We start from the raw sequence: 24771 nt of genomic DNA on the forward strand, positions 1-24771 counted from the left end.
TGCCGTCAAGATGAAACTTTTTTTTGTCTTTTATGATAAAAAACTGATGTTTCAACTTTTATTTAACTTTCAATTCTCTCTCTGCCTTGATTCTAACCAACTTCCTGATGCACACATGCACACAGCAGTGTGAAGTGTGTCACTTCTTAGACTTTGAACACGCCCCCACACCCTCACAAAACTGCTGCATTGGAAACTTGCTTTCAGTTTTAGTGACACCGCTCAGACCACGGCAAAGGTAAACCATTTCTTTTTGTAATGTGTGTGCGTCTGTGTGTGTGTTGTCTGAGATAAGCCATGAAAATCCAGCCACACTGCTGCCGGTGTGAGGAAACAAACATTTAACTAAACTATAGGCACAGGATTTGTGTCGGTGAAGGTAGAATACGTGTGAGTTTCCACCTGTTTTTTTTACTTTTCTGTTTGACAAACCACACATGACCTTCTTCAGGCCATTTAAAGAACAGGAGGGGTTAATATTACAGTTTAATTTATACTACAGTAAACGGGCATCTGCTGTCATAACATGGCTGATTGAATAAAAGCAAAACAATCGGGGGAATTTGTGGACCGCAGATATCTGTCGGAAATAAAACAATAACCAAACAGGTTATTACTATGAAGCTGTTAACTTGTACTTTGAATAACTCTGAAGGAACAGTTCGTCATTTTGAAAAGTAAACTGATTTGCTGTCATGCTGAGAGTCGGACAAGAAGTTTGATACCATACATGTCTGTACTGTCACAACAACGCTATCGCTAATACAGGGTTAGCTTAGCTTTTCAAAGAGACTTAAAAAAGAGGGGGAAATGTTAGCGTAGCTTTTCATAGAGACCTTAAAATGAGGCCTAGCTGTGACTTTTGTTTGATTTGATTTTGTCACTTGCCTGGTAGTTGACAAGCTAACTCAGTACAACGACAAAATGAGCTCATTTTTACAACAGAGGTTAATTAAAATTCGTCTTGCTATATTAGCTCAGTCCAAGAACAGCACTGGAAAGCCATTACAAGTCTATTTTCCATTAATATATAATTATACAAATACTTTTATGAACTAAATTTGGTTCGGTGAATGATTGTGCATGATGATAATTCACACGTCGGGGTTAATCGCTGGCATAAAAACAGCGTTATTAGTCAGGGGATGGATCTTTTTGGTCGTACAGAAGCTGATTGTGTGGCTTCATGTTGAAGTTGTGGTTAGAGACACACGAACTGCTTTATCAGGCCTCAGTTTGCTTCCACATCCTGCTCCATTAGTTATACATTATAAGCTTATATAAAACGAATTAGCCTGGTTTTAAATCAACAGCTTGTAAATGTTTAATTAGTGGATTTTTTTGCATTAAATCCCACGAATTCCTGCAAAACTACAAGGTAAAGCGTTCATCTTCTGGTGCCTGCACCTGCAAAAATCTTTAACGAAATCTGTGTGGCTCAGACATCAAACACATCGTTATCCTTTTTCATCTTCAGCCTCACCAGGCCTTCATGTACCGAGATGTTCTGTTTTGCCTTCCAGTCGTTTATACAGGAAACGCCTTCGTTCATGGTTTTACTCAGCCACCTGTTAACTAGAAAAATAACTAAATCAAGGCCGTGGGTGCACACATGTCAGGACGCTCAAAGTGCTGATGTTTAAAGCTGTGATAGGGCTCTATGAAGGTTTCAAATGACATCCCTGTGCCTCAGATGGAGTTTGCCTGCAGCCATGTTGTTTGTAGCTGGAGGCCGGATGGACCAGGTGAGCCCATTAAAGTCCACTTCCATCCACTATAAGAAAGGTTTGAAAGAGTTAATGTGTCTGATTTTAATTTGATTTGTTCTAGTGTGTGATGCATCCACCGGTGTGTCTTTTAAGGGAAACGAGTACGACAACAGAGTGACCGTTAAACAACAAGACGGTAACTATCACACACACACACACACACACACACACACACACACGCTCGAGACAACTGTTATTAAGTTCTAACTGTTTTTCTGTGATGTCACATTCTCAAGAGTATTGCAGTGAAATAACAGGAAAGCATATAAGAAGGTGTGTGTGTGTGTGTGTGTGTGTGTGTGGGCATGGCTGCAAATGCAAGAGGTGCACAGATGGCAGCTCAACAGGGGAATGCACACAGAAAAAAAATGTCACACAAAACTTAAAAAAAATAAGGTCAGATAACGGAATGCTGACATGTGAGGTCTGAGCAGGAGGCGTGAAACTGTGTGTGATGCTAACATGTGCACAAGAGCATTGGTTACACTGGCTAACTCCTAGCTCATAGGGTGAATTGACACAGTAGTGAAACCTAAACCAGCTCAGATTGGACCCAGATGCAGACTCACAAAAACAAATAAGTCCAACGTAAAACAACAACATTCAGCCTTTCCTGAGAGGGTTAATTGTTGAAAACAGTGGAATCCTTTTTTAAATTTAAGCTCCTGAAAGGCTTTCTTGTGTGTCTGTTTGCAGCTCCTCCGCCGCTGCCTCCTCGGCGTCTGAGGAAACCTCGGCCCAGTTCTCTTCCGCCCCTGGTCCCTCCTGTTCTCTCCTGCCAGCCTCCACCACTGACTCCTCTCTCCCTCCCTCCTCCGGTCCCTCCGAGGCGTACGTTTTTCTTTTGTCCTCTCCATTCTCTTTAGATTTCAAATTAAGATTAAGATTAGGAATTACTTTATTAATCCCTGTGGGGAAATTAAGTCATTAATATTTTACCCTTCTCATTCACGTGTCAGTCGACAAGCTGGAAAAGGAAAACAGACTGAAAGCCAACGTCAATGTCAACGTCGTCTCCCTCAGTGTTGGAAAACTGGTCGACATCAGCCAAGGTCAGAGGACACACACACACACACACACAGAGTTATTTTGTTGGACCGGTTTTTGAACGGTTTCTCTTTGACCAGATTTAGGCATGGAGAGTTTCCAGAGACCAGTGAATTGTGGGAAATGTAGTGCCGCCTTGTCCTGTCTGAGTTCTGTCCAAACGAGGGTAAGTGGTAGTTTATTGATTCTTATTCCAGTCGATCAAAATAAAATAACAGAACAACAACTCCCCGCTGCTGGTGCAGGTGTGGGTGTGCGAGTTCTGCGGCTGTGAAAACAGCGTGGACGACAGCGTGGGTCAAGTGTGCGTGGGTCAGCGGGCGGGTGTGCACAGCGACGACGTGTACCTGCCGAACCAGAGCGACGACGACTACCAGAACTTGGAGGACACGCTGGTGGTTTTCTGTGTGGACATTTCTGGTAGCATGAGCGTCACTACGAAGGTGTGCTAATGTTTGTTACTGCTGTGCATGGAGTAGCTAGCGCAGGATGCTAATGTGTCTTTGCTACACTTTAGGTCACATCAGGCAGCATCTTACCAACATACGTGTCCAGACTAGAGGTGAGAGGTTGATCTGTTGTTGTCGTGAACATCAATTAAAAAATATGCATAATGTGTTTGTTTGTTTTGTTATTTGTTGTTGTTATGTTTTGGCAGGGTATACAGGACGCTCTCCAGAGGGCGCTGTCCGCCATGCTGCAGGAAACCCCTCACAGGAGAGTGGCCTTGGTGACTTTCAACGATGAGGTATCAGACGAATCAAAAGTTTTGTCACTTTATATGTGTATATTGTAAGCTAACGCTGATTTACTTGATTCTAATTTACAGTGAAATTAAGGAATTTTATTGGAGCCATTTTACTGCCAGTCGTCCTTTTAAAATCCACAAATATCCTCTGAATATCCACCTCCTGCTAACTGCTACATGCTGGCTTGTTGCGTTTCTGATTCAATGATCTGAATTCTTTGTTGTAGGCCTTTAAACGTCTTAATTCCCACAATCCTCTGGCCTCGTCCTCCATGTTTTACAGGTGGTAATTTATGGCGATGGTACCAGGACTCCTCTCACTCTCAGGGACTGGGCATTGGTTGACTACGACCATATATGGCAACAAAGCGTGGATTACAGTATCCCACACTGTATCGCTGAGACCTACAACCAGCTAATACAGAGAGTCAAAGAGTAAGTGTGTGTGTGTGTGTGTGTGTGTGTGTACAAAGGTGGTAAATGTGTCTTTTGTCTAGATTCAGGGAACACGGTGCTACATGCCTCGGTCCAGCAGCGTTAGCCTCCGTCGCCATGGCGTCAAGGTATCCTGGGTCAAAGGTGAGCGAGCACCGAAGGGAAAGCGTGGCGTTTATGCCCGATAGAAGCGTGACCACGGTTGTCGGCTGCTGTCGTGTTCTTGCAGGTCGTTCTGTGCACTGACGGCCGAGCCAACATCGGACTGGGTGAGATGGAGCAAACGCCGTCTCTGTGCTCTTCTTCGTCTCTTACTCCATACTTCTACAGGCAGTTGGCTTATCAGGCTGTGGAGAAAGGGTGACGACACACACAGTTACACGTCCCAGTAAAGCTGCTTTGGAATAAACTTACAATCTTCCGTGTCCTTTTTTTTCCCAGAGTCATAATATCAGTCATGACGTTCGAAGGGACAGACTGCCGCCTGGCCGACATCGGGAGGCTGGCTGACGCTACTGGAGGAAGAGTGAGACACACAAATAGATTTTCTCAGACCATAAACTCACCTAAATCCATCCTGCCAGGCTTCAAGCTACGCCTTTGTAGCTGAACCACGAGTGGTTCGGACCAATCAGCGAACAGATCTGTCAGTTATGGGCGTGTTTAAGTTGCTCCTATTTTCCTATTTTAAGACAGCAACAAATATTTAGCCGCATGCTAACTGCTGCTATTCCTCAGCAGCTGGTCACTCTTCAGTGTTGGATCGGTGGAATAAATGTGTGTAACTGGTGTTTCCTCTCCACACAGGTCAACATTGTCAGCATCGGTAACGTGGCTACAGAGATCCAGTCAGTCTCTGTAGACAACGTCCTAGCGACAGGAGTCACGGCGACCCTGCTAGCTCCTGATGGAGTGTGAGTGAGGATCGATGTCTTAAATGGTTCCACTGCTTCATATTCATGGATTTTTCAGCTCAGCTGTTTTTAATTTTTCCTCTGAAGGTACTTTCCCTACGAGGATGAACACAACCACAAACTGGTGAGAGAGATCGGGAACGTAACCAAGGGGCTGGAGATCACCTTCCAGTTTGCTGTGAAGCCAGACTTTGTGGAAGGTGAGGCTCAGAGTTTACACCACATTGTGTTGGGTTAGACACATCAGTGTGACACATCTGTGTGTGTGGGCTAGTTCTGCTCCAGAAGGAAACACTTCCATTCCAACTGCAGCTGAGCTTTAAGACCAGAGACCAACAGAAAGTCACTCGCGTTATCACCGAGCGGCGCCCGGTGACTGCCTCCAGGTGAGTCATCACAACAGATGATGGGTTGAGCATAAAGAGTCGTCTGATTTTATCTCATCTCTGCCTGCTGAAGTCGGGTTCTGGCTGGCACACTCAACATGGCTGTACTTGGCGTTCACTGCGCGCAGCTCTGTGCCAGTTTAACCATGGAGGGCCGAGTGCAGGAGGCGCAGATGCAACTGAAAGCACAGCAGGACCTGCTCAGACAAGTCTGGTAAGAATCTCGGGCCAGGTAGACCGTGGTAGTCCTAGACCATAAAAGGTTTTTTTGGCCAAAACCTATTAAATCTGTTTCAAAAATATGTAAAAATAATTACTTGCTGCTTATGTTTTATTATTAAATATTTATGTGTAATAACTTACACTGACATAGTTACTGCTGTCTGCCTCTAGATGGCAGTATTGCACATTTAATGTAATAACTTCCTTTAGTTAGTTTCTAAGCATTCTTAACAATATTTCTTAACTCTTCTTAATTCTTAACATAATATAAAAATGGAGATTATCCTGATTTTGACACACACACACACACACACACACACACACACACACACACCTTGGTTTCTTTCACCATGCAGGCACCCAGACCTCTTTGCTCAATGCAATATGGAGACACTGTGGCTCACCTTGTATGTCCACTTCACCGTAGGGTTAATAAAGAATAAGGTTTGAAAATCAGAGTTAATACACAGTTGCAGCAGTCCTAAATGTGTGTGTGTGTGTTTCTTTTTTTCCGGGTTATGTAGTGAGCTGAGGCCGATCCAAACGGATGAAAGTATCTACGGTAACTGGATGGACACCATGACGACAATCTGTGATGACATCACAACACAATCCCAGGTAGCCACATAGACCCTTCAGTTATGGTTTATAAACATGTTTTTTTTCCCCTGGTGGGCGGGGCTTAAATGAAGGCAAAGCTTTTTTCTACTCGCCGGCCATTATCAACCTTTCCAAGAGTTTAAAGTGACTGGATTTTGTTTTGAAGATGTTTCGGCGCTCCCCTGAGTGGCTTCTTCAGTTCTGGTTCTCTATAAATAGAGAAAACAACATCTTCCTGTTTTCCCCGCAGTTAGTGTGGGGATGTCACGGTGACCTTGACCATTACAGGGTCTATATCTAACACATAAGAGCACCACCCTGTCACCATCTTATGAGACGCATCTGCTCTTAATTTGGACGACTTTGACCCCCCTAGCTCTGTGGTAAACATAAAAATAAACAAGCACAGATTAGCTTAGCATCAAGATCGGACTACCACATCCCACAACGACAATTTCAGTGTTAACAATCAGCCATATTGTCATATTGTCAGACTCTGATAAAAAAGTGTTTTATCATTTCCTGGTTTTTATCTGCAAACCACTAAACTTTGGTTGGTTACTTCAAACCGCCACCTCAGACTGACAAACATGCTCCTCCTGCAGACTCTCTCTGATGAAGCAGCTAAGGTGGTGTACCAGATGAAGAGAGCCAGCAGTGTCAGCAGCAACACACTCGACGTCCAAAAGAAGAAAACTAAAACTAAGAAAAAAGTCGCCATGGAAGCAATGTGACAGAACGAGCCTTAAAAACTGTGAGTCAAGCTGAGCGCACGGCATTAGATTTCTGTTCTAGAGGAAGTATCATTCATAAGAAGAAACATTTGTTTCATGTCAAATAAAAACATGTCGTTTTATATGTTGTATCATATCACATAGTGTGTCTTACTGTTTGACTCCCACCACAAACTGATGCCTCGCTTCAACCCTTTGAATTATTATTATGATGCACCACCATGTTCCAAAGCATTCAGGCAATTGTTGTGTCCCTGAAGGGACAAGGCCCATGGCAACATCAGAATCAGTAAGTCCAGGTGTGGTGAAAACACAGAAGCCATTTATTGCAGACCAGGGTAAACCAAAAGTTACAACCAAACACACAGCAAGTGTAGGAGGAAGGAACTAAAGGTTGAGCCAAATCAATGAAAGCAATAAAACAAAACTCAGCCCTAACTACATCTGCTCTGAATGAACAAAACGAAAAGAAAGGGCCTCGCTAACTAAACTACAAAATGGCAGAACAAAACTACAACAGGCAAGCTACCACTCCCCCACACAGCTCAACAGGGCATTTCCTGAAGAAAGTGCAAGTTTGATTGCTGCAGCTGAAGCATTGCTTTGAATGCTGATGTGAAGGATTGCTCTGAATTGCTGGAGAATGAGAGCTCTGTACGCCTCTGTGTGTCAGCCTGTCACCATGGTAACAGCAAAGGAGACCTCAAAAACCACTCCAACTTTGAGAGCCCGGTGTGCGGAAATAATTTGGAATTAGAAAATTCTGAATACAAGTTTGATAGAGCAGCATCTAATGAGCGTTTTAAGACTAAAATGGAGTCTGTAGCTTGAAATTTGTAGGAGGAGATACATTTGGCAGATGACACCGAAATTGCTAAATATTTGAAAACTGTAATAATTTTGCCTAGCAACAGCAATCAAACTAACAAGAAAGAGTGAGGGGGAGGAGGAAAGACAAAACATAACACACATGCAGGCCCAGCCTGGCATGTCAGACAATATATGAAGCTGATGAGGGTGGAGATCAATCACAAATCAGGCGGGTACTTCATGGCCTCCATGTTAGCGTGGGGATCTTTTGACACATACCGATGGATGCTTCTGGGAACACTGCACATCATCCCAGCACTTGTTGGCTGTTGGTAAGACACAACAAAGCAGGAATTCTCAGAAACTAAAGGTAGTTCTTGTTTTTTTTTAACTCTTGTACTTACTTCCGTAGTTCATCTGCAAGCAGTGCTGCCTCCACCAGCGGTTGTCGAACTTGCCGCAGTGCCGATAGTCAAAAGGTGTTCCATCAGTCCACAGCCAGACGCCCTCCTAAAAGACACAGCATGGCTGAAAGGAGGATGACACGGAGCAAGAAATGATGTTTAAATGAATAAAATACCTCCTGGCAGTCAGTGCCGCCGAGCCACGTTCTTCCAAAGGAATGCGTGGCATGTGCTATCATCTTCTGGATCTCGTAGTACTCATTGGCGTTGTGCACAGAAGCTAGGTTTGCGTCCTTCCTCTGACAGTTTTTCTAAAAAGGAGATGAAAAGGATTAGTTTAAAAAAAGAACACTTCCATACAAGAGATCTGACCCCACAGTCACCTCAGACTGAGACCAGGTCAGCTGGGCCGGGACGTAGCAGAAACAGCGGCCGCCGATCTCGGTCCAACCAGCAGGACAAGGAGTCGACCTCTGGACCAGGCGGCTCTGCTCTGAAGACAAAAACAACAAGGGGTCTATGTGTGTGTTTGTTTTTTAATAAAGCCAAGTGTAGCTTTGTTCTCACCTTCAGCTCGAGCCTGAGAAACCATGGCCCAGACCAGCAGAGACACAGTCAGCGCCTTCATGGCAGATGTCGATGAAAATGAGGAATCGCACAGAGCGCTGGTGCTGATAAAGGCAGGGTGGATGTTTAAAGGAGAACAAAGATGGTGAGGACACATAAGAAATGTGCTAAATCATCTCTGTGTCAACACTTCCTCTGCTCAAAAACCATGAAAACACACAAAGTCCTAATCAGACCGTACAGTGACCATATATACGCCCCGCCCATTTTCAGCTCTCAGTACCAAGATAGCACAAAATGTGGCTCACTTGGGCACACATATCTGGCCCACGTTTGGTGTGGAATGACGGCATTGGAGTGATCCACACCTGGGCCACAAGCGGACCAGACCTGGGCCACATCTGCACCAACGCATAACTGGTTTCATGTCACGCTTTATGCATGCATCAAATCACGAAGGCAAATTCCTAGTAATGTGAAACCTCATGGCACTTCATCATCAGCCCTCTTTCTCATTATTAACCCGTTAGTGCCTGACTTCCAGTTACTCACAATCAGCAGCCAAGAGAAGACTCTTTTTGGGAACACAGTGTCTGAGAGTCTGCTTATCTCGCTCTGGAAACAGCGGCTCATTAGCCAAAAGGAACGTGAGACATGTCATCGACACAAAGCGCACACAAGCAACACACACACACACAGAGGTCCACATTAAATTTGGGAGGTTTGAGCCATTTTACATGAGGCTAACATCAATTTCATCAGGGCCAGATAATGACCATCAGCGCCGTATTCGATGCAAGAAGCTAAAGATCGCAGACATCTACTGCGTTTTGACTAGTGGCAAGAAATGAATGAACAGTTGTCTGTTGCATGTTGTGTGTGGATGCTGGGTGTGATTATGTGTGATTAATGTAACACTGATCCTCTGACTGTCTGACTGTGTGTTAGCCTGTTAGCATTAGCTTTAGTTTACATGTTTAGAGTCTCTGGAATTGACCTGATACTCATGTTTATCTCAGCATTATTTTGACTGAGACTGACTTTTGAGTTGACAAAGCCGGGTGTGTGTGTGTTTTTGTGTGTCTGTCTGACAACACAGTAATCCATCATCAATCCAGGCTTCCACTGAAGGCTGACACTGTGGATTCTTGTAAATACAGTATTTCCTGTTTTGACAAGGCCCCAGAGGCCAAAACTAAAGCTGCGATCAGTCGCTCCAAGTAAACTCTGAACATTTAGCACCAGGAAGTCTCTAAATACCCTTTTTATGAATTCAGCCTCCAGAGGCTTATTAACTAGTCGTTAATTAGCCTCTGGAGGCTAATGTGTCAGGCTACCTGTAGATAATAGATGTCTAGCTGGTTGTTTGGGATTATTCGTCTGCTCAAGAGATGGACCTACCACCAAGGAATAAAAGGGACAAACCCCCACAGGAAGCACACTGCTTTGTATCAGCGGGACATATAAGGACACTGTTGTATCCTCGTCTTGTTCAGCATCTGTTAGTGTCAGTATTCAAACTGAGCTGCTGTTAGAACAGCATGTACAAAACTGACCAAACTGAGTGTGTGGGTAATGTGAGGAAGAAGCGTGAGAGGAATTAACATGACTGAATCATAGTGGTTTGTACAACTGGCACCTTTACATGTAAACAGCAGCAGCAAGCATCCTATTAATGTCATAAATCGTACAGACTGGTCCGTGTCGTGTGTCACTGCGTATCTCAGATTTCATGGAAACACCACAAACATCCTGAAGGTGGAAAGAAAACCAGGAAAAGACACCAAACTGGTGCAGTGACGTGCACTTCCACTGAAATACAATGAGGAGAACAAGGAGTTAAAAACATGCTGCCTTATTATTCAAACTTTGCACATCGTCCATGTCCACTTTAATGATCCTCACATGAAAGACATGGCTCAGTCCTCTTGTGTCTGCTTAGAATATATCTGCATATACGGTTATCACACTGAGACAAATAGTGCGGAATGTACAGAAGGAATAAACCCGATGGCATCACTGATCAGCAGATAGCTTCTGCAGGTATTTGCACTGCTGGAAATTCAGCTGCCGCTCAGCCTTCTGTGTAAAACTCTGCAAAACCAGCCGATCAAAAAAAAAAAAGTTCTTAGAATTCACTCTGCTTGTTCGTAAAGTTCAGGGATTTTAGGGTTAATTTCTCAGTCGTCTGCCTGTCAGGGCAGCTTTTCAGTGAAACTCCACAACAACGTCAACGTTCGCTTATAAGTTCGTGGATTGTGGGCTAGCTGCCACAACTTTAACACTAATCAGTCCCACAATGGGGAAATTGCTTAAGGCAGCCCAGCAAGCATACACCAGTAAGTACACTGGAGGCTATGCGGGTAAAGTGCCTTACCCAAGGACACACAACAGTGACTAGGGAGGAGCTGGGATTGAACCACCAACCTTCTGGTTATTGGACAACCCTGCTATACCACTGAGCCACTTATTACCCAACAGTGGGGATTTTAACCAGAAAATTGATAGAATGACACAATGCAAACAATCATCAGCCGAAAAAAAGACAGCAGGAACGGATATCAAGCTAGCTGTAGCTATCTAAGGCCCCGTTCACACTGGGGAAAAAAATGTGGCTTAAGCAGGATTTGGCCGCATCCAGATCAATCCAGATGTGTTTTTTTCCGAGTGTGAACACCTCCAATCCGGCTGAATCCAATTTGATTTCAAGCCGGCTAGATCCACCCTCGAGTGGTGGCCAGATTTGAAAATAGGTCCATCCAGCTTAAAGGCTGTCTGGGCTCAATCCTACTCTAGCTGGAATGACTTTCTCCAGTGTGAACGGGGCCTAAAACCGTATTTTACCCCATGCATGCTGCTTATTGTTACTTATTTTATGTTTCCTGCTTTATGTATGCACCAAATCACAAAGGCAAATTCCTGGTAATGTGGAACCTCATGACTTACATGGCACTAATCATTTCTGATTTCTGATCATCAGCCCTCTTTCTCATTATTAACCCGTTAGTGCCTGACTTCCAGTTACTCACAATCAGCAGCCAAGAGAAGGCGTTTTGCTCTTTTTTTGGGAACACAGTGTCTGAGAGTCTGCTTATCTCGGTCTGGAAGCAGCGGCTCATTAGCCAAAAGGAACGTGAGACATGTCATCGACACAAAGCGCACACAAGCAACACACACACACACACAAGAAGTAGAGGAAAGGTTGTGGACTCACACCGGGACAGTTCATCACAGCTCTGCATGGAGGCACCGATCACACTGCATCCAGCTACACATGACATCATGATACATGTGCTAATTGTCAAACGGACCCTGAAAGGGTTAATAAATCACGAAACACCTTCAGCAGGGTGTTATTAGGAGAAGTGTGTTCTGAGGACAGGATCTGTTGAGCTTTGACCTAGTTCGGATGCTTATGTTTGTGTACTCTCTCTCTCTCCTTAACCTGTCCTGCCACATTTAGAGTGGCAGGTGGGCGGGCGGGTTTTTTTTTTTTTTCCTTTTCACACCACGTCTCAGGAATACACCATCACACTACCATCATTCACACACACACACGCACGCACACCTTTATAAAGAGCCACACAAGCTTCATAAGGGAGAGTGAGGGCGACCGAGACAGATACAACCGAGGTGGATCTTTGGACCCCTGATCCGCATTAAGGTACTGAGTTTAAATCTCTTATGTCATGTTCAACATTAATATTTGTTATTTAAATAAAAACAGTGGGCCGGAGCTCTTTCACCATGTGGAGAGCAGTTTTACTTACTTTAACGCCTAAAAATAGAAGAAAATCCTCAATTTATGCAACTTAATCTGAGATTATTCGCTTATTTGTCCTTAAAGAATGATTAACAATCAATTTATAACATGTTTATTCATCTAAATTAAAGATTCATTAACTTCAAATCAAGGATTCTGTGCATGTGATCATGTTATTGATCCATATTCTTATGTTAGCTGCTGTTAGAACAGCATGTAGAAAACTCTGACCAGGTGTATTGTGGGTAATGTGAGGGAGAAGAGTGACTCTGATCATTCACAGTTGTATACATGAACAGCAGCAGCAAGCTTCCTACTAACGTAGTAAACGGCACAGCCTGGTCCGCGTCACTCTGCAGATTTTTCCATCTCAGATTTCCTGGAAACACCCCAAACATGCTGAAGGTGGTGGAAACCAGGAAAAGATGCCAAACTGGTGCAGTAACGTGCACTTCCACTGAAATACGGTTAGGAGAACAAGGAGTTAAAAATATGAGCCAGCTTCAGCTCAGACATTAACTTTACAGAAGCATCTGAGTTAGAGTGTTCTGTGTGGGACAGAATCCTGCCCCGCTTCATTCCTCGTCTTTTGACCATGCTAATCTGATCTGTGCTGACAGAAAGGTGACCGAGTTTATGTTTGTGTGTGTTTTCATTCATCGCTCGCTCTATTTCACGCTCATCTTTCACAGCCTGTCTCCGTGTTTTTGTCCTTAAGGTGAGGTAGGACCTTGTTGGACAGTCTCGTTAAACATGTGTCTCTCCTCTGCTTCAGACAGGATGTCCTTGTTCGGCAGTTTTCTGTCCGACGAGCAGTTCCAGTGCTCCATCTGCCTGGACGTGTTCACCAACCCTTCCTCCACGCCGTGCGGACACAGCTTCTGCATGGCCTGCATCAGCAGACACTGGGATGGATCCCAGGTGTGTGGACGCCTTCCTTCCTGTTTCCGGCTTCATTTCGTCCTTTGTTTGCTCCAGGTTTCATTGATCGCTCCTCTTTCCGACAGGTTTGCCGGTGTCCTTTGTGTAAGAAGGTCTTTCAGAAGCGACCGGACCTCCAGATCAACCGGACGCTGCGTGAGATCACGGAGCAGTTCAAATCCATGAAGGGTGTAGGTGGAACCATAAGAGAGAAGAAAGGGGGGACAGGAGGTGGACGTGTCTCATGTACACCCGATGACTTCTTTGACGAACTGAAGAAGCTGCCGCAGCACCTGCAGAGCTCGGCTGTGATGATGTCCTGTCAGAAGCGATCTAAGCGTAAGCCAGTCCTCAACATGTATCTGCTCCAAGAGAGTCCAAGATTATAAGACATAAAGATGCTGACATTCCTTTGATTCCGTCTTAGCATCGTTTCCAGCAGCCACCACCCCCCTGGCTTCATCCGTACCAGACCAGAGTCCGATCGCAGCCCTCAACAACAACTACATACATTCTCCACATTCGAATCCTTTCATCCGCACTGGCGGCAGAAGACGGTTCACCGTGAGTGGGGCGGCGGGGAGCAGCCATAACCTCCCCATCTGTGAGACCCACAACAGAGGAATAATGGTAGGGCACTCTGTGGTTAAACTTCACTTTAAGTTTATAATCATCCTCAGTTTAGAGAAGTGAGAGTGTTGTTCTGAAATCTGGTTTCAGATTTACTGCAGGACTGACGGAGTGTGCATCTGTCCTGACTGCGAGACCGAAGACCACCCGGATCACGACACGGTGTCTGTTGAAACCGAGTGGATGGAAAACAAGGTAGGACAGCGAGACCGAGGCCGGATTTTGTAGCAGGAATGTAGAGAAATAAGCAGGGGGCCGGTGACAGGTGATAGCAGGAAGTTTGTCACAAACAAGTCTGAACAGAGAGGAGGCTTTCGGTCTGTAATCCATGGGGCAGTGATAGCATGTTTATGTTAATGTCTCGAGCAACAGAATGAAAGTCGGTGTGCTGAAGTGTAAACGTGACTGTTTGTGTGTTTAGGTCCTGTTAAGTGTGTCGGAACAGGAGATCCAGGAGATGATCAGGCAGAGGATCAGAAAGATCAAAGAGATCAGGACGTCCGTGGTGGAGCTGGAGGTACAAAAACGCTCCGATAAGGGCCAAACCTGTAAATCTTCCTGTCAGCCATGACACAAACACACAGCGAGGGTTCACACGGCTCTCATATCTGACGTTTAAGAGCACATTCTACATTTACCCAGCTCTTCGGGGTTTTTTAAAGATATTCTAACTTTTTGCATTACCTCACTCCTCCAGCAGGCGGTGGAGCGAGAGACGACGGGCAGCGTGTGTCTGTTCTCCACGCTCATGTCCACCTTCGAACGCTCCCAGGTGGAGCTGATGGAGGTGATGGAGATGAGCCGGAGGGCGGCTGAGCACCAGGCCGACGCCATGATACGACAGCTGGAGCTGGAGGTGGCCGAACTGCGGAGGAGAGAGAGCGCGCTCGCCGAACTCGCCAGATCAGACGATCACATTCACTGCATCAAGGTCAGTGAGGAGGAGATCTGGCAGAACCAGATCTGACACCTGACACCTGGACGGTGTGATGTCATCTGACTGGTATTCTCACCTCCTTCTCAGACGTTCCCGCACCTGTCCAGTCCCCCGCATGCCAAGGACTGGTCCGGAGTGTCGCTGAACATCGACCTGGGTACCAGGACCGTTTACAGGTCTCTGGTGGATCTGGTGGAGAAGTTCCAGGAGGAGCTGGAGAACATTGCAGAACAGGGTCAGTGTGGTAAAAAAAAAACAACAAAAAAAACATGCAGCTCGTTTCCATGACAACAGGCGAGGAGGAAACAAGGTCTGAGGGAATAAAGAGCTTTTTGTTGTACAAACATGAGGAACAGAACTCTCAGATCTGGTATTATTATAGGTATTATACTCTGCCCTCTAGTGGCAGACTTTAGTCTTTACCTTCAGATTGCATGTTCCAGTCTTGACCTTCTCTTGCTCCTGGTCCAGGTTTTCCAGCTGCAGCACTGGAACCACCTCCGGTCCGAACACAGCCCAGTGAGTGCTGCTCTCCTCACACATACTCCACTTATACATGATTGATTCTAGATCCAGGTTCAAACCACTGTGATGTTTTTCCTGCAGGGGTGAAGAGGATACAGGAGTACGCATGTATGTTACAGACCATTATTAAAATTATGCACACAAGCTTCACACATCACCAAAAAACCAAACTCTTACTTCACCTCAGTGGATGTAACGCTGGACTCCAACACGGCCCATCCCAGACTGGTGGTGTCAGAGGACCTGAAGAGTGTGAGACTCCCCTTCTATCCTTTAAGCTCAGGTTTTTTAATGTGCATCAGATAAAGTGTAGTTAGATGTGTGTGTTTCTGCAGGTGATGTGTGGAGATCGAACCCAGTTTGTGCCCAACAACCCCGAGAGGTTTGACACAGTCGTCTGTGTGCTGGGACGGGAGGCCATCTCCTCTGGGAGGCATTACTGGGAGGTAGGACGCTTTCGGTTGGTCCATCTGGAAGTGTGTGCTCCATCTAACAGAAATAGATGAAGTGTAATCATCCTCGTCTCCTCGTCTGACCAGGTGGACGTGGGCGGGAAGACGGACTGGGATCTGGGTGTGGCGAAGCACTCGGTCAGCAGGAAGGGGAAGATTAAATACACCCCCGACAACGGATTCTGGTTCCTCAGCTTGAGAAACAAGTGAGTCTTACCTGGATTTTTTTTTTTTACAGACATCGCAACAAAGGTGCAGCTAGCTTCCAGCTAGCAAGACCTCCGAAAACCGAGCTAAAAGATAACAGAAAACTGCACGTTCATAGATTCACTGTGAGACGTTTTCTTCTTCCTCCACTCCAGGAGTAATTACGCCTTTCGCACCGAACCCTCCACAGACGTGCACCTGAACGTCCCGCCTCAAAAGATTGCGATATTTGTGGACTTCGAGAAAGGACAGGTGGAGTTTGGAAGCCATGTTTTTACAGAATGTATTTAGCTTAAGATGTTTTTTAAATTATATTTATGTCCTTTTCTTTTTTTTCAGGTGTCTTTCTACAACGTTGATGCTAAACTGCACATCTACACTTTCAATGACATTTTCAATGAATCCATCTACCCATTCTTCAGCCCCTGCACTAACAAATCAAGAAAGAACAGCATGCCGCTCATCATCACGCCAGTGACGGGGTCTGAGTGACGGCAGGAAGTGATTTTGTCCCCTCGCTCTTTAAAGCTTCTGCTCTTATTTTCTCTGTAAAAACAAAAAAACAGGTCTGGTTGTTTAGAATATTTATCTCAAAGCTTATAAATGTAAATATTGTTTTTGAATGTAATCAATTAGTAAAATTCAAATTTTCTGGTCATTAAAGCTGAAAACCTGCTTAGCATCATGTAGCTTAGCATAAAGACTATGACACCAAGCTAAGCTAAGCTAAGAGGTACACAAAAGTATTGTTGTGTTGTGAAGACGAAGACTTTGTGTTGCCGCGACCAGCAGAGGGAGCACTTGTTTCATCCTCGGGGACACTCAGCTGCTCAGCTGTTACTTTACACACAGCATTTGGAGTTTTTTTATCTGTTACTTATTTTAATCATGTGGTTTTACAGTGTTGAACTATACTAATGCTGGAAAAACCACAGCGACACACACCAGGCTGTTTGATGGTGATATTATGACGCTGACAATAAAGATGGAACCCTGACATATAAAGATTTGAGAGGTGAAAATGAGATCATAAATGGGTGCTGACGTGGGAAGTGAATGCAACACACACACACACACCCACACCCGGATGGGCTTCCCTTTAAAAGACACTGGTCACATGACCTGTTGAGACCTGCGCTGCTCGTCCCAACACGTTCAGCAGGGCAGAAATAACTGAGACAGGAACAGATGCTCACAAGGAGGGGACGAAAAGAGGAAATAAAGAAATCCCAGTTTGTCCATGTTGAGAATAAACCGATATGATCCAAGCCCATGAGGCTGCCTCCATAACCGGCATGTTAAACGTCGGTCTTTGACGCAGGCCTGAAGGGTCCTGCCTGGTTTTATGGCTCTTTATGGGCTATGATGTGTGCACACAGAACGTTCCGGTCGGTTTTGTGAACTCTGTGACTCCTGGGTTAGTTCCGGTTTAATGATTCATTCGTAGAGGAATGTAGCTTAGCATGAAGCGATAAGGAAACTGGTGGAGCACCGAGCTGTGGGTTGACACAGATTTATTTATGCTTGTCATGACAGATGTTATCACATTAAGGAGGAAAACAAATGACTGACAGGTGAGCCTCACTTGAATCCGACCTTTGACATCACTCCTCACTGTGTGTACTATAAGGTGCCGAGCCAGAAAAAACATTTGTTTTGCAGGTGTGTCAGGATCTGGCACCAGGATCCTGACACACACCCACAACGTTGGAACTTGTTGGAAAGCCTGGTCACAGTGAACATTAAAGTTTTGGATTGACTTCTCCGAGTGTTAGGCAAAACGGAACAAAAAGGCACCTCGCACTGTTTTTAGTGTAGTGCAGGGGTGTCCAAACTGTTTTTGGGGAGGGCCAGATTCGATAATGTGAAACTCTCCGAGGGCCAACAGTGCCTGATGTCATTATTTTAAACAATAAAGAATGTGTATGCTGTTTTGTAATATATATATATATATATCAAATATCTGAATTTACAGCATAAATTTAAAACATTCAGAGACTGATAACAGAGCAACAGGCACGTTACTGACTCTCTGTGCAGGTGAGATCTGATCATATGTGGCAGGTCTGGTTCAGGAGCAGCAGACATCTCGAAGGGTCTGTAATTTAATGTTTACACAGGTTTGCAGTGCATGCCAACGAGACGTAAAAACGTAATGACGTGCCTTACGTCAGATGCGTACTGAATGACGGGGTCAGTTTGAGAGAAGTGCCGCGTCTCTCTGTACAGATGACAGTTTAACATCAGAGGACGTTAACAAGCAAAGACGGACTGCTCTGCTGCTCCAGTAAAACATCACAGTTTATCACACTCTGCTCACACGACACAAACTAATTCACGGTTTACAAATGCTCGCATTTCTGGAGAGTTGCTTTTATCCAGCCGAGCAGGCTGCCGGCCAGGACGCAGCCTCCCCGTGCAGCAGGGGATGAGCGTCCCTCTCCCTCTCCATCATGGAGTACTGGGGGAGTGGAGAGGGACGCTCCACTCCCCTGCGCTCCTGGAGCCCCCCTGTACTCCGGCACGTTCCCCAGAGAGGGACGCTCATTGCTGCACGGGGAGGCTGCGTCCTGCCCGGGCAGCCCGCTCGTGCCTTTTTACCGGCAGCTGGATAAAAGCAACTCTCCAGAAATGCGAAACACAATGAGTTAAAAACGAAAATAAGAATTGCCAGTTGATTTTGTATGATTTAGTCTGTTTGGCTGGCGGGCCATAGAAAATCCGACCGGGCCGTAGTTTGGACACCCCTGGTGTAGTGTGTTTCCTGCCATTATGCTAAGCTAAGCTAAGCTAAGCTAAGCTAAGCTAAGCTAAGCTAAGCTAAGCTAAGCTAAGCGGCTGCTAGCTGCAAGATATTTAAAATACTGCATGTGTTTTCAGTCTTCTCAGGGTGAAGCTTCGTGGTAAGCTAGTAAAGCAGCATCTGTCCAACGTGCCAACACATTTTAAAACAAAAGAAATCAGATTTTCTAATAGTGATAATCACATTTGGTGTGAGCCGTACAGGAGGCTCAATAATCAAGTATTTCTTCGCCTATCAGCAGTTTAACAGTGATTGAAAACATGATTATAAATGAACAGTGTCGTGCACAGATCTGTTTTATTTCTTAATCCCCTCCACCTCGTTGGTCGCCTCTTCGTCCTGCTTGTTCTTAGACTTCACCTTTTCGTTCTGCAGCAGGATGTGCTCAGCGAACTCCCTCACAGCTCCCAGTCCACCTGCATGGCGGCATGGGTACTTGGCAGCATTGACGGCCACCGAGGTAGCGTCTGCAGGGGCTGCGCTCATCCCGGCTTTCTCCAGACATCCCACGTCTGCTTTCTCGTTACCTGAAGGCAGAAGAGGCGAAGGTGTTTATTGTTGATTTGAGCTGATTAAATTCAGACCGTGATGGACAAAAAAAAGCTGCTCTTACCCATGTAGGCCACATGCTTCCAGTCCAGGTCCTTCTGCTTCAAAAACTCCTCTAAATCAAGCACTGGATTCTCTCCCACCTGCACCACCTGGCAGCCCCTGTTCTTGGCCAGTTTCTCCGCCACCAGCTGGGTCACTCTGTCCGTGCTGGAGGTCAGCAGCACCACCTGGTGAACCACAGCAGAGGCTAGGTGTAGGTGTAGGTGTGTGGTTACACTGTAGTCCTACAGTTCAGGAGAAAACCTCACCTCCACCTTCTCCCCCTGCAGCATGGAAATGCCTGTTGTATCCATGTTATTAAAGGACACCATCTCCTCTCCTGAGACAGACATGAAGATTCTTCCATCTGTTAAACATCCAGAGACCTGGCAGAACATCAGGCGGATCACCTCCACCTCGCCGAAGTATCCGTACCTGCAGGAAGGAGCGCAGCCAGGAGGGAGGAGAAGTAAGCAGCCTGTTATCAAACACACACCTAAAGCTGGATGAAATGTCCCACCTGAGGACTCTCTGTTCTGCCACGGGCCAGTCGATGTCCACGTCTATGTCCACGCTGTACTCTGGCTGCATCTCATAGTAGGCCACTTTCCCACCCTGAATGCAAACAAACAAAAGAGAATGAAGGAGAAGCTTTGGTCACATGTGAGACATGTGATCAACAGTGTGAGACACACGATCGACAGTCTGAGACATGTGATCGACAGTGAGACATGTGATCAACAGTCTGAGACACACAAACAGTCTGAGACAGTCTGAGACACACAAACAGTCTGAGACATGTGATCAACAGTGTGAGACACACGATCAACAGTCTGAGACACACGATCAACAGTCTGAGACATGTGATCGACAGTGAGACATGTGATCGTCAGTCTGAGACACACAAACAGTCTGAGACAGTCTGAGACACACGATCGACAGTCTGAGACATGTGATCGTCAGTCTGAGACATGTGATCGTCAGTCTGAGACACGTGATCAACAGTTTGAGACACACAAACAGTCTGAGACAGTCTGAGACACACGATCAACACTCTGAGACAGTCTGAGACATGTGATCAACAGTCTGAGACACACAAACAGTCTGAGACAGTCTGAGACACACGATCAACACTCTGAGACAGTCTGAGACATGTGATCAACAGTCTGAGACACACAAACAGTCTGAGACAGTGTGAGACACGATCGAGAGTCTGAGACAGTGTGAGACACGATCGAGAGTCTGAGACACGTGATCGAGAGTCTGAGACATGTGAGACAGGCTAACCTACCTGCAAGCATCCTGCATTGATCAGCTCCTTTGTGGTGAAGTAAAAGGAGCCGTTCTCAACAAGCTCGCCGTCCCAGTCTTGACGCCGTGGACGTTGTGCCGGGTCCAGATTTAGCGGCTTTGTGTAGCATCTGGCTAGGAGGAAGCAGGACACATCAAAGATAAACATTAGTGTGTGGTGTCACCACACAGATTCAAATCATTTCATGAAGACGGCATTAGCTGGATTTCAAGTCCACCGATGACGCCCTGAGGGAAGTGTGTGTGATTATGACATGATTGTGTGTGTGTGTGTGTGTGTGTTTCCACCTCGGTCGACTTACATCTTTTCTTGACCTCCTGCCAGCGAAAGTGGTGCCTCCTACACACAGCGAAGACGGAGTCGTAGCCGTCCTTGGTGATCATCTCCAGGGCCTCCGTGATGTGCTTCGGGTGGAGACAGGGAGAGGTGGCCTGGATGTTGCAGACCACATCCACCTCTGAGGAAACACACAGAACAGGTCTTTAGAAAAAGAGGGACTCGTCCTCACGTCAGCTGTTGTGCAGGGTGTTCCGGGCTCTGTCTCACCCGGGTGCAGGTTGATGAACTCCTGGATGGTTTCCAGAGATGTGGAGGAGTCTTTGGAGACTTTAGGACTCCTCCGGTGCACCTGGGCACCCAGTGTCTTTGCCACTTTCTCAATCTCATCATGGTCTGTGGAAATCCACACACTGAGGACACAGAAGAGGAAACACCATAAACAAACTGTCTAAACAGCCCGCAGCGGATCCAGAGTCCTGCCAGGGTCCACAAAGACGGACCAGCAGCAGTGTTTGTGTATAGATGCTACCTGGTGAACAGCTTGGTGTCCTGCGCGGCTCTCAGCACCCATCCTATCAGCGGCACTCCGGCCAACAGTTTGATGTTTTTAAGCGGGATGCCTTTGCTCCCTCCACGAGCCAGGATCAACGCAGCCACGTTCTTCTGCTCCGAACGGCGCCGCTTCCTCCCCATGTCCGGGTCACGGCGGTTCATATACAGTGATGGTCCGTCCGAAGCAGCCGGTCCGCTGCTGGACATCTATCTGCATCGACGGCCGCTTTGTGCCCACGTCTGTGGCGCTTTGTGCCCACGTCTGTGGCGCTTTGTGACCACGTCGTGGCGCGTTGTGTGACGTGAACCACGTGATAACAACGACGTCACGCGACACTTTGCTGCAGCAGGACAAATAACAACACGGTGCACAGTGTAAAAAAACTACAAACATAGGACAAGTAATAACAAATAAGCTACAGTTAAAAATGAAAGAGAAGAAGAAGAAGAAGGAGGAGGAGGAGAAGAGGAAGAAGAAGAAGAAGAAGAAGGAGGAGGAGAAGAAGAGGAAGAAGAAGAAGAAGAAGAAGAACGTAACGCTGGAACGTGCTGCCCTCTACAGCAGGGATGTCAAAGTCAATAAGCCGAGGGCCGGACTGATTCAATGTTTATTAAAACATTTTGAAATGATTGCACGTAGCCTGTTGAACCAAGACCTAACACAGTGTATTATTTAATGATTAAATGAATAATCGGGAAAACACAGACAAGAACAAACTGCCTTCAAAGAAAAATCACATGTCCTGTACATTAAATGAATAAAGTAATATTTTCTTATGGCTCTGTCAGTAAGTTAAAAAAGAAAACATTTTCAACAGGCAAACAGCAAAAAAAGCAATTTTCCTTCAAAAACAAAATATGTTCCTTATATCAAGATAAATGCATAAATGAAACTGCATGCATTATAAACTGAAAATGCAATATTATGCTGCTCTATTATCCTCCCAATTACTGCTTCAAATAGTAAAATGAGAAACTATAGAATACATCAAATCAGTTGTATTCTTTCTCATGGCTCTTATCTGCAATTTCCCCTGAGTGCATTATTCTTCTATTATTCTTGTCTTTGTCTGTGTGTTTCTTTCATGGTGCCTTCTTAAATTGTATTCTTTCATTACAATTGTATTCATTTCATTCAGGAACTAATACACACATTATTCTGTAATTGCTGTTGAACAGATTGTCCACAAGGGGGCACTAACGCCTTTTACATATTCACAGTTCAAGTGTGATTCATGTAATTTGTTATTTATTTGTTGATTTAATTGTTTTTATTACGTGTATACTGTTTGTTGTTGTTTATTACACACCCTCTCCATGAGACTCTGGCAGCTCAGGGTTAGTGTTCATGTGAGGAAACCACCCTTCTCCAAGTCTGCTTTAAAAAGCTGTATAATCAAGTTAAAGTGATTTGTTGTTTTCTACCGTTTCCTGATTCATCACAAGTGTATTGTCTAATTATTCTATGAGCTTATGAGTTTACTCAGGTGCAACTTATTTGATCTTAGTTTTATATAATACAGGGGCGTCCAAACTGTTTTCAGGGAGGGCCAGATTCGATAATTCGAAACTCTCCCCGATGTCATTATTTTAAACAATACAAAATGCTGTTTTGTAATATATTACATCTTACACAGCAAACAAAATAACATCTTAGCATTCAGATGACAGATCAGAACATGTTATCTGAATATAGAGGATAAAAACATTCAGAAACAGAGGAACAGGTTACTGACTCTCTGTGCAGGTGAGATCTGATCATATGTGGCAGGTCTGGTTCAGGAGCAGCAGACATCTCAAAGGGTCTGTAATTTAATGTTTACACAGGTTTGCAGTGCATGGCAACGAGACGTAAAAACGTGATGACGTGCCTTACGTCAGATGCGTACTGAATGACGGAGTCAGTTTGAGAGAAGCGCCGCGTCTCTCTGTACAGCTGACAGTTTAACAGAGGACGTTAACAAGCAAAGTCGGACTGCTCTGCTGCTCCAGTAACACATCAGTTTATCAAACTCTGCTCACACGACACAAACTAATTCATGATTTACAAATGTTCGCATTTCTGCAGAGTTGCTTTTATCCAGCCGCCGGTAAAAAGGCCCGAGGCCAGGACGCAGCCTGGTGCAGCAGGGATAATAATAGGGCTTCTATACTACAACTAATAACAACAATATATTGTTATACATAATTCGTGGCCACAATTTATTTATTTTTGACCATGTCACAGAGTAGCTCCGTAGTTTTGGAGAATTTCACTTGTACAGACGCTCTCTGATACCAGGCTGTGTGCAGAAGCACGTTTAGTCTCAGGGTGAATTGTGTCAAAGTTCTGGAACCACCAATGCAATGCATGATGCAGACAGAGCGTGATAATGTTCTGCTCAGAGAATCATGATGCAAACGTTACACAATGAGTTAAAAACAAAAACAAGAATTGCCTGTTGATTTTGTTTGATTTACTCTGTTTGGCAGGCGGGCCAGAAATAACACATTTTAAGATAGAAGCCGCGGGCCGTAGAAAATCCGACCGCGGGCTGCAGTTGGCCCGCGGGCCGTAGTTTGGACACCCCTGATATAATATAATATAATAATATATTTCTGTGTGCCTGATGGATACACATATAATGGGTTTGCTGTCTTTTATAGATGGGGCCTGTTTCAGTGTTCGTCTCTGCTGCCCCCTGGTGGTCCAAAATCAGTGTCTGCAGCATTAATTGTAACTGTTGAGGACTGTTGAACTTTTTTGTCGTTTTATTTATGAATCTAAAACTAAATGTGATCTGAGTGACATTTTTAAAACACAGTGTTTGTGATGTAAACAAACACACACACAGGTATGCTACCGAACCTGTGCTTACACCCACTGGTGAGAACATGATGAAAGTAAAGTATGCATATCATCCTCTAACAATAACACACACACAGAGTGGAAAGTGAAACTCAGAAATAAATCAACTTCACTTAACCATTTCATTCCCATCATCCCTTGTGCCCCTTTTCTCTGCAGCCACATTAACCCTGACAGGTCCCTGACATCTGCAGGTTCTACCAGAGCTAACATGCTAAGTTATTGACAGATTAGGCTTCAGATGTTTCTTTTGGTGCCAGCCCCATGTCCTGCTGATAATATAACCATCTGTTGTATTAGCTGGCAGATATTTGC

General features: G+C 45.2%; 4 protein-coding genes across 8 annotated transcripts; 2 read left to right on the plus strand and 2 right to left on the minus strand.

Moving 5' to 3' along the window:
• Positions 1-159: 159 nt before the first annotated feature.
• On the plus strand, positions 160-6991 carry LOC114436834 (circularly permutated Ras protein 1). Of its 2 annotated transcripts, none has more exons than XM_028407329.1 (19): positions 160-238; positions 1694-1745; positions 1831-1905; positions 2466-2600; positions 2729-2821; positions 2897-2982; positions 3062-3259; positions 3334-3378; positions 3475-3564; positions 3848-3999; positions 4062-4143; positions 4229-4359; positions 4441-4525; positions 4807-4913; positions 5001-5113; positions 5188-5299; positions 5373-5513; positions 6046-6139; positions 6727-6991. In XM_028407329.1, the coding sequence occupies exons 2-19, from the start codon at positions 1694-1696 to the stop codon at positions 6853-6855; spliced, it is 1920 nt and encodes a 639-aa protein (XP_028263130.1). In that variant the 5' UTR covers positions 160-238; the 3' UTR covers positions 6856-6991. The 2 variants fall into 2 exon arrangements, with proteins under 2 accessions (XP_028263130.1, XP_028263131.1); XM_028407330.1 differs by lacking the exon at positions 160-238 and adding an exon at positions 256-390.
• Positions 6992-7606: 615 nt separating this feature from the next.
• LOC114436332 (type-2 ice-structuring protein-like) lies at positions 7607-8860 on the minus strand. The gene is made up of 5 exons (XM_028406539.1): positions 8637-8860; positions 8453-8562; positions 8246-8380; positions 8070-8175; positions 7607-7991 (listed from the first exon to the last, which is right to left on the minus strand). Exons 1-5 carry the CDS (start codon positions 8791-8793, stop codon positions 7918-7920), a joined length of 582 nt encoding a protein of 193 aa, XP_028262340.1. The 5' UTR covers positions 8794-8860; the 3' UTR covers positions 7607-7917.
• A 3317-nt stretch (positions 8861-12177) lies between these two features.
• Positions 12178-17078, plus strand: LOC114436005 (E3 ubiquitin-protein ligase TRIM39). 4 transcript variants are annotated; one of them, XM_028406029.1, is made up of 15 exons: positions 12178-12300; positions 13175-13320; positions 13407-13659; positions 13748-13950; positions 14041-14145; positions 14372-14467; positions 14648-14881; positions 14975-15122; positions 15359-15406; positions 15494-15520; positions 15600-15664; positions 15748-15858; positions 15952-16070; positions 16227-16323; positions 16411-17078. In XM_028406029.1, exons 2-15 carry the CDS (start codon positions 13180-13182, stop codon positions 16561-16563), a joined length of 1800 nt encoding a protein of 599 aa, XP_028261830.1. In that variant the 5' UTR covers positions 12178-12300; positions 13175-13179; the 3' UTR covers positions 16564-17078. The 4 variants fall into 4 exon arrangements, 3 of the variants coding, with proteins under 3 accessions (XP_028261830.1, XP_028261832.1, XP_028261831.1); XM_028406031.1 differs by having other exon boundaries at positions 14651-14881; XM_028406030.1 differs by having other exon boundaries at positions 12190-12300; positions 13179-13320.
• A 1726-nt stretch (positions 17079-18804) lies between these two features.
• Positions 18805-21980, minus strand: LOC114436140 (N-acylneuraminate cytidylyltransferase-like). Its single transcript, XM_028406251.1, has 8 exons — positions 21586-21980; positions 21324-21466; positions 21079-21234; positions 20757-20890; positions 19986-20080; positions 19735-19900; positions 19488-19653; positions 18805-19401 (listed from the first exon to the last, which is right to left on the minus strand). Exons 1-8 carry the CDS (start codon positions 21813-21815, stop codon positions 19172-19174), a joined length of 1320 nt encoding a protein of 439 aa, XP_028262052.1. The 5' UTR covers positions 21816-21980; the 3' UTR covers positions 18805-19171.
• Positions 21981-24771: the final 2791 nt, after the last annotated feature.

The sequence above is a fragment of the Parambassis ranga genome, chromosome 5 (assembly GCF_900634625.1).
Source record: "Parambassis ranga chromosome 5, fParRan2.1, whole genome shotgun sequence".
NCBI lineage: Eukaryota > Metazoa > Chordata > Actinopteri > Ambassidae > Parambassis > Parambassis ranga.

Bases quoted from the DNA above. Each gene is read 5' to 3' on its own strand.
- LOC114436140 (XM_028406251.1), bottom strand. From the start codon at position 21,815: ATGTCCAGCAGCGGACCGGCTGCTTCGGACGGACCATCACTGTATATG. The intron at 21,235-21,323 runs GTGAGACAGAGC...GTGTTTCCTCAG, and splicing joins GTTCATCAACCTGCACCCGG to AGGTGGATGTGGTCTGCAAC. The intron at 19,654-19,734 runs GTGAGGTTTTCT...GTGGTTCACCAG, and splicing joins TGCAGGGGGAGAAGGTGGAG to GTGGTGCTGCTGACCTCCAG.
- LOC114436332 (XM_028406539.1), bottom strand. From the start codon at position 8,793: ATGTGTCCTCACCATCTTTGTTCTCCTTTAAACATCCACCCTGCCTTT. The intron at 8,563-8,636 runs GTGAGAACAAAG...TTTTGTCTTCAG, and splicing joins TTCTCAGGCTCGAGCTGAAG to AGCAGAGCCGCCTGGTCCAG. The intron at 8,176-8,245 runs GTATTTTATTCA...TGTGTCTTTTAG, and splicing joins GCGGCACTGACTGCCAGGAG to GAGGGCGTCTGGCTGTGGAC.
- LOC114436005 (XM_028406029.1), top strand. From the start codon at position 13,180: ATGTCCTTGTTCGGCAGTTTTCTGTCCGACGAGCAGTTCCAGTGCTCC. The intron at 13,951-14,040 runs GTAGGGCACTCT...ATCTGGTTTCAG, and splicing joins CCCACAACAGAGGAATAATG to ATTTACTGCAGGACTGACGG. The intron at 15,665-15,747 runs GTGAGACTCCCC...GTGTTTCTGCAG, and splicing joins TGTCAGAGGACCTGAAGAGT to GTGATGTGTGGAGATCGAAC.
- LOC114436834 (XM_028407329.1), top strand. From the start codon at position 1,694: ATGGAGTTTGCCTGCAGCCATGTTGTTTGTAGCTGGAGGCCGGATGGA. The intron at 4,526-4,806 runs GTGAGACACACA...CTCTCCACACAG, and splicing joins CTGACGCTACTGGAGGAAGA to GTCAACATTGTCAGCATCGG. The intron at 5,300-5,372 runs GTGAGTCATCAC...TGCCTGCTGAAG, and splicing joins CGCCCGGTGACTGCCTCCAG to TCGGGTTCTGGCTGGCACAC.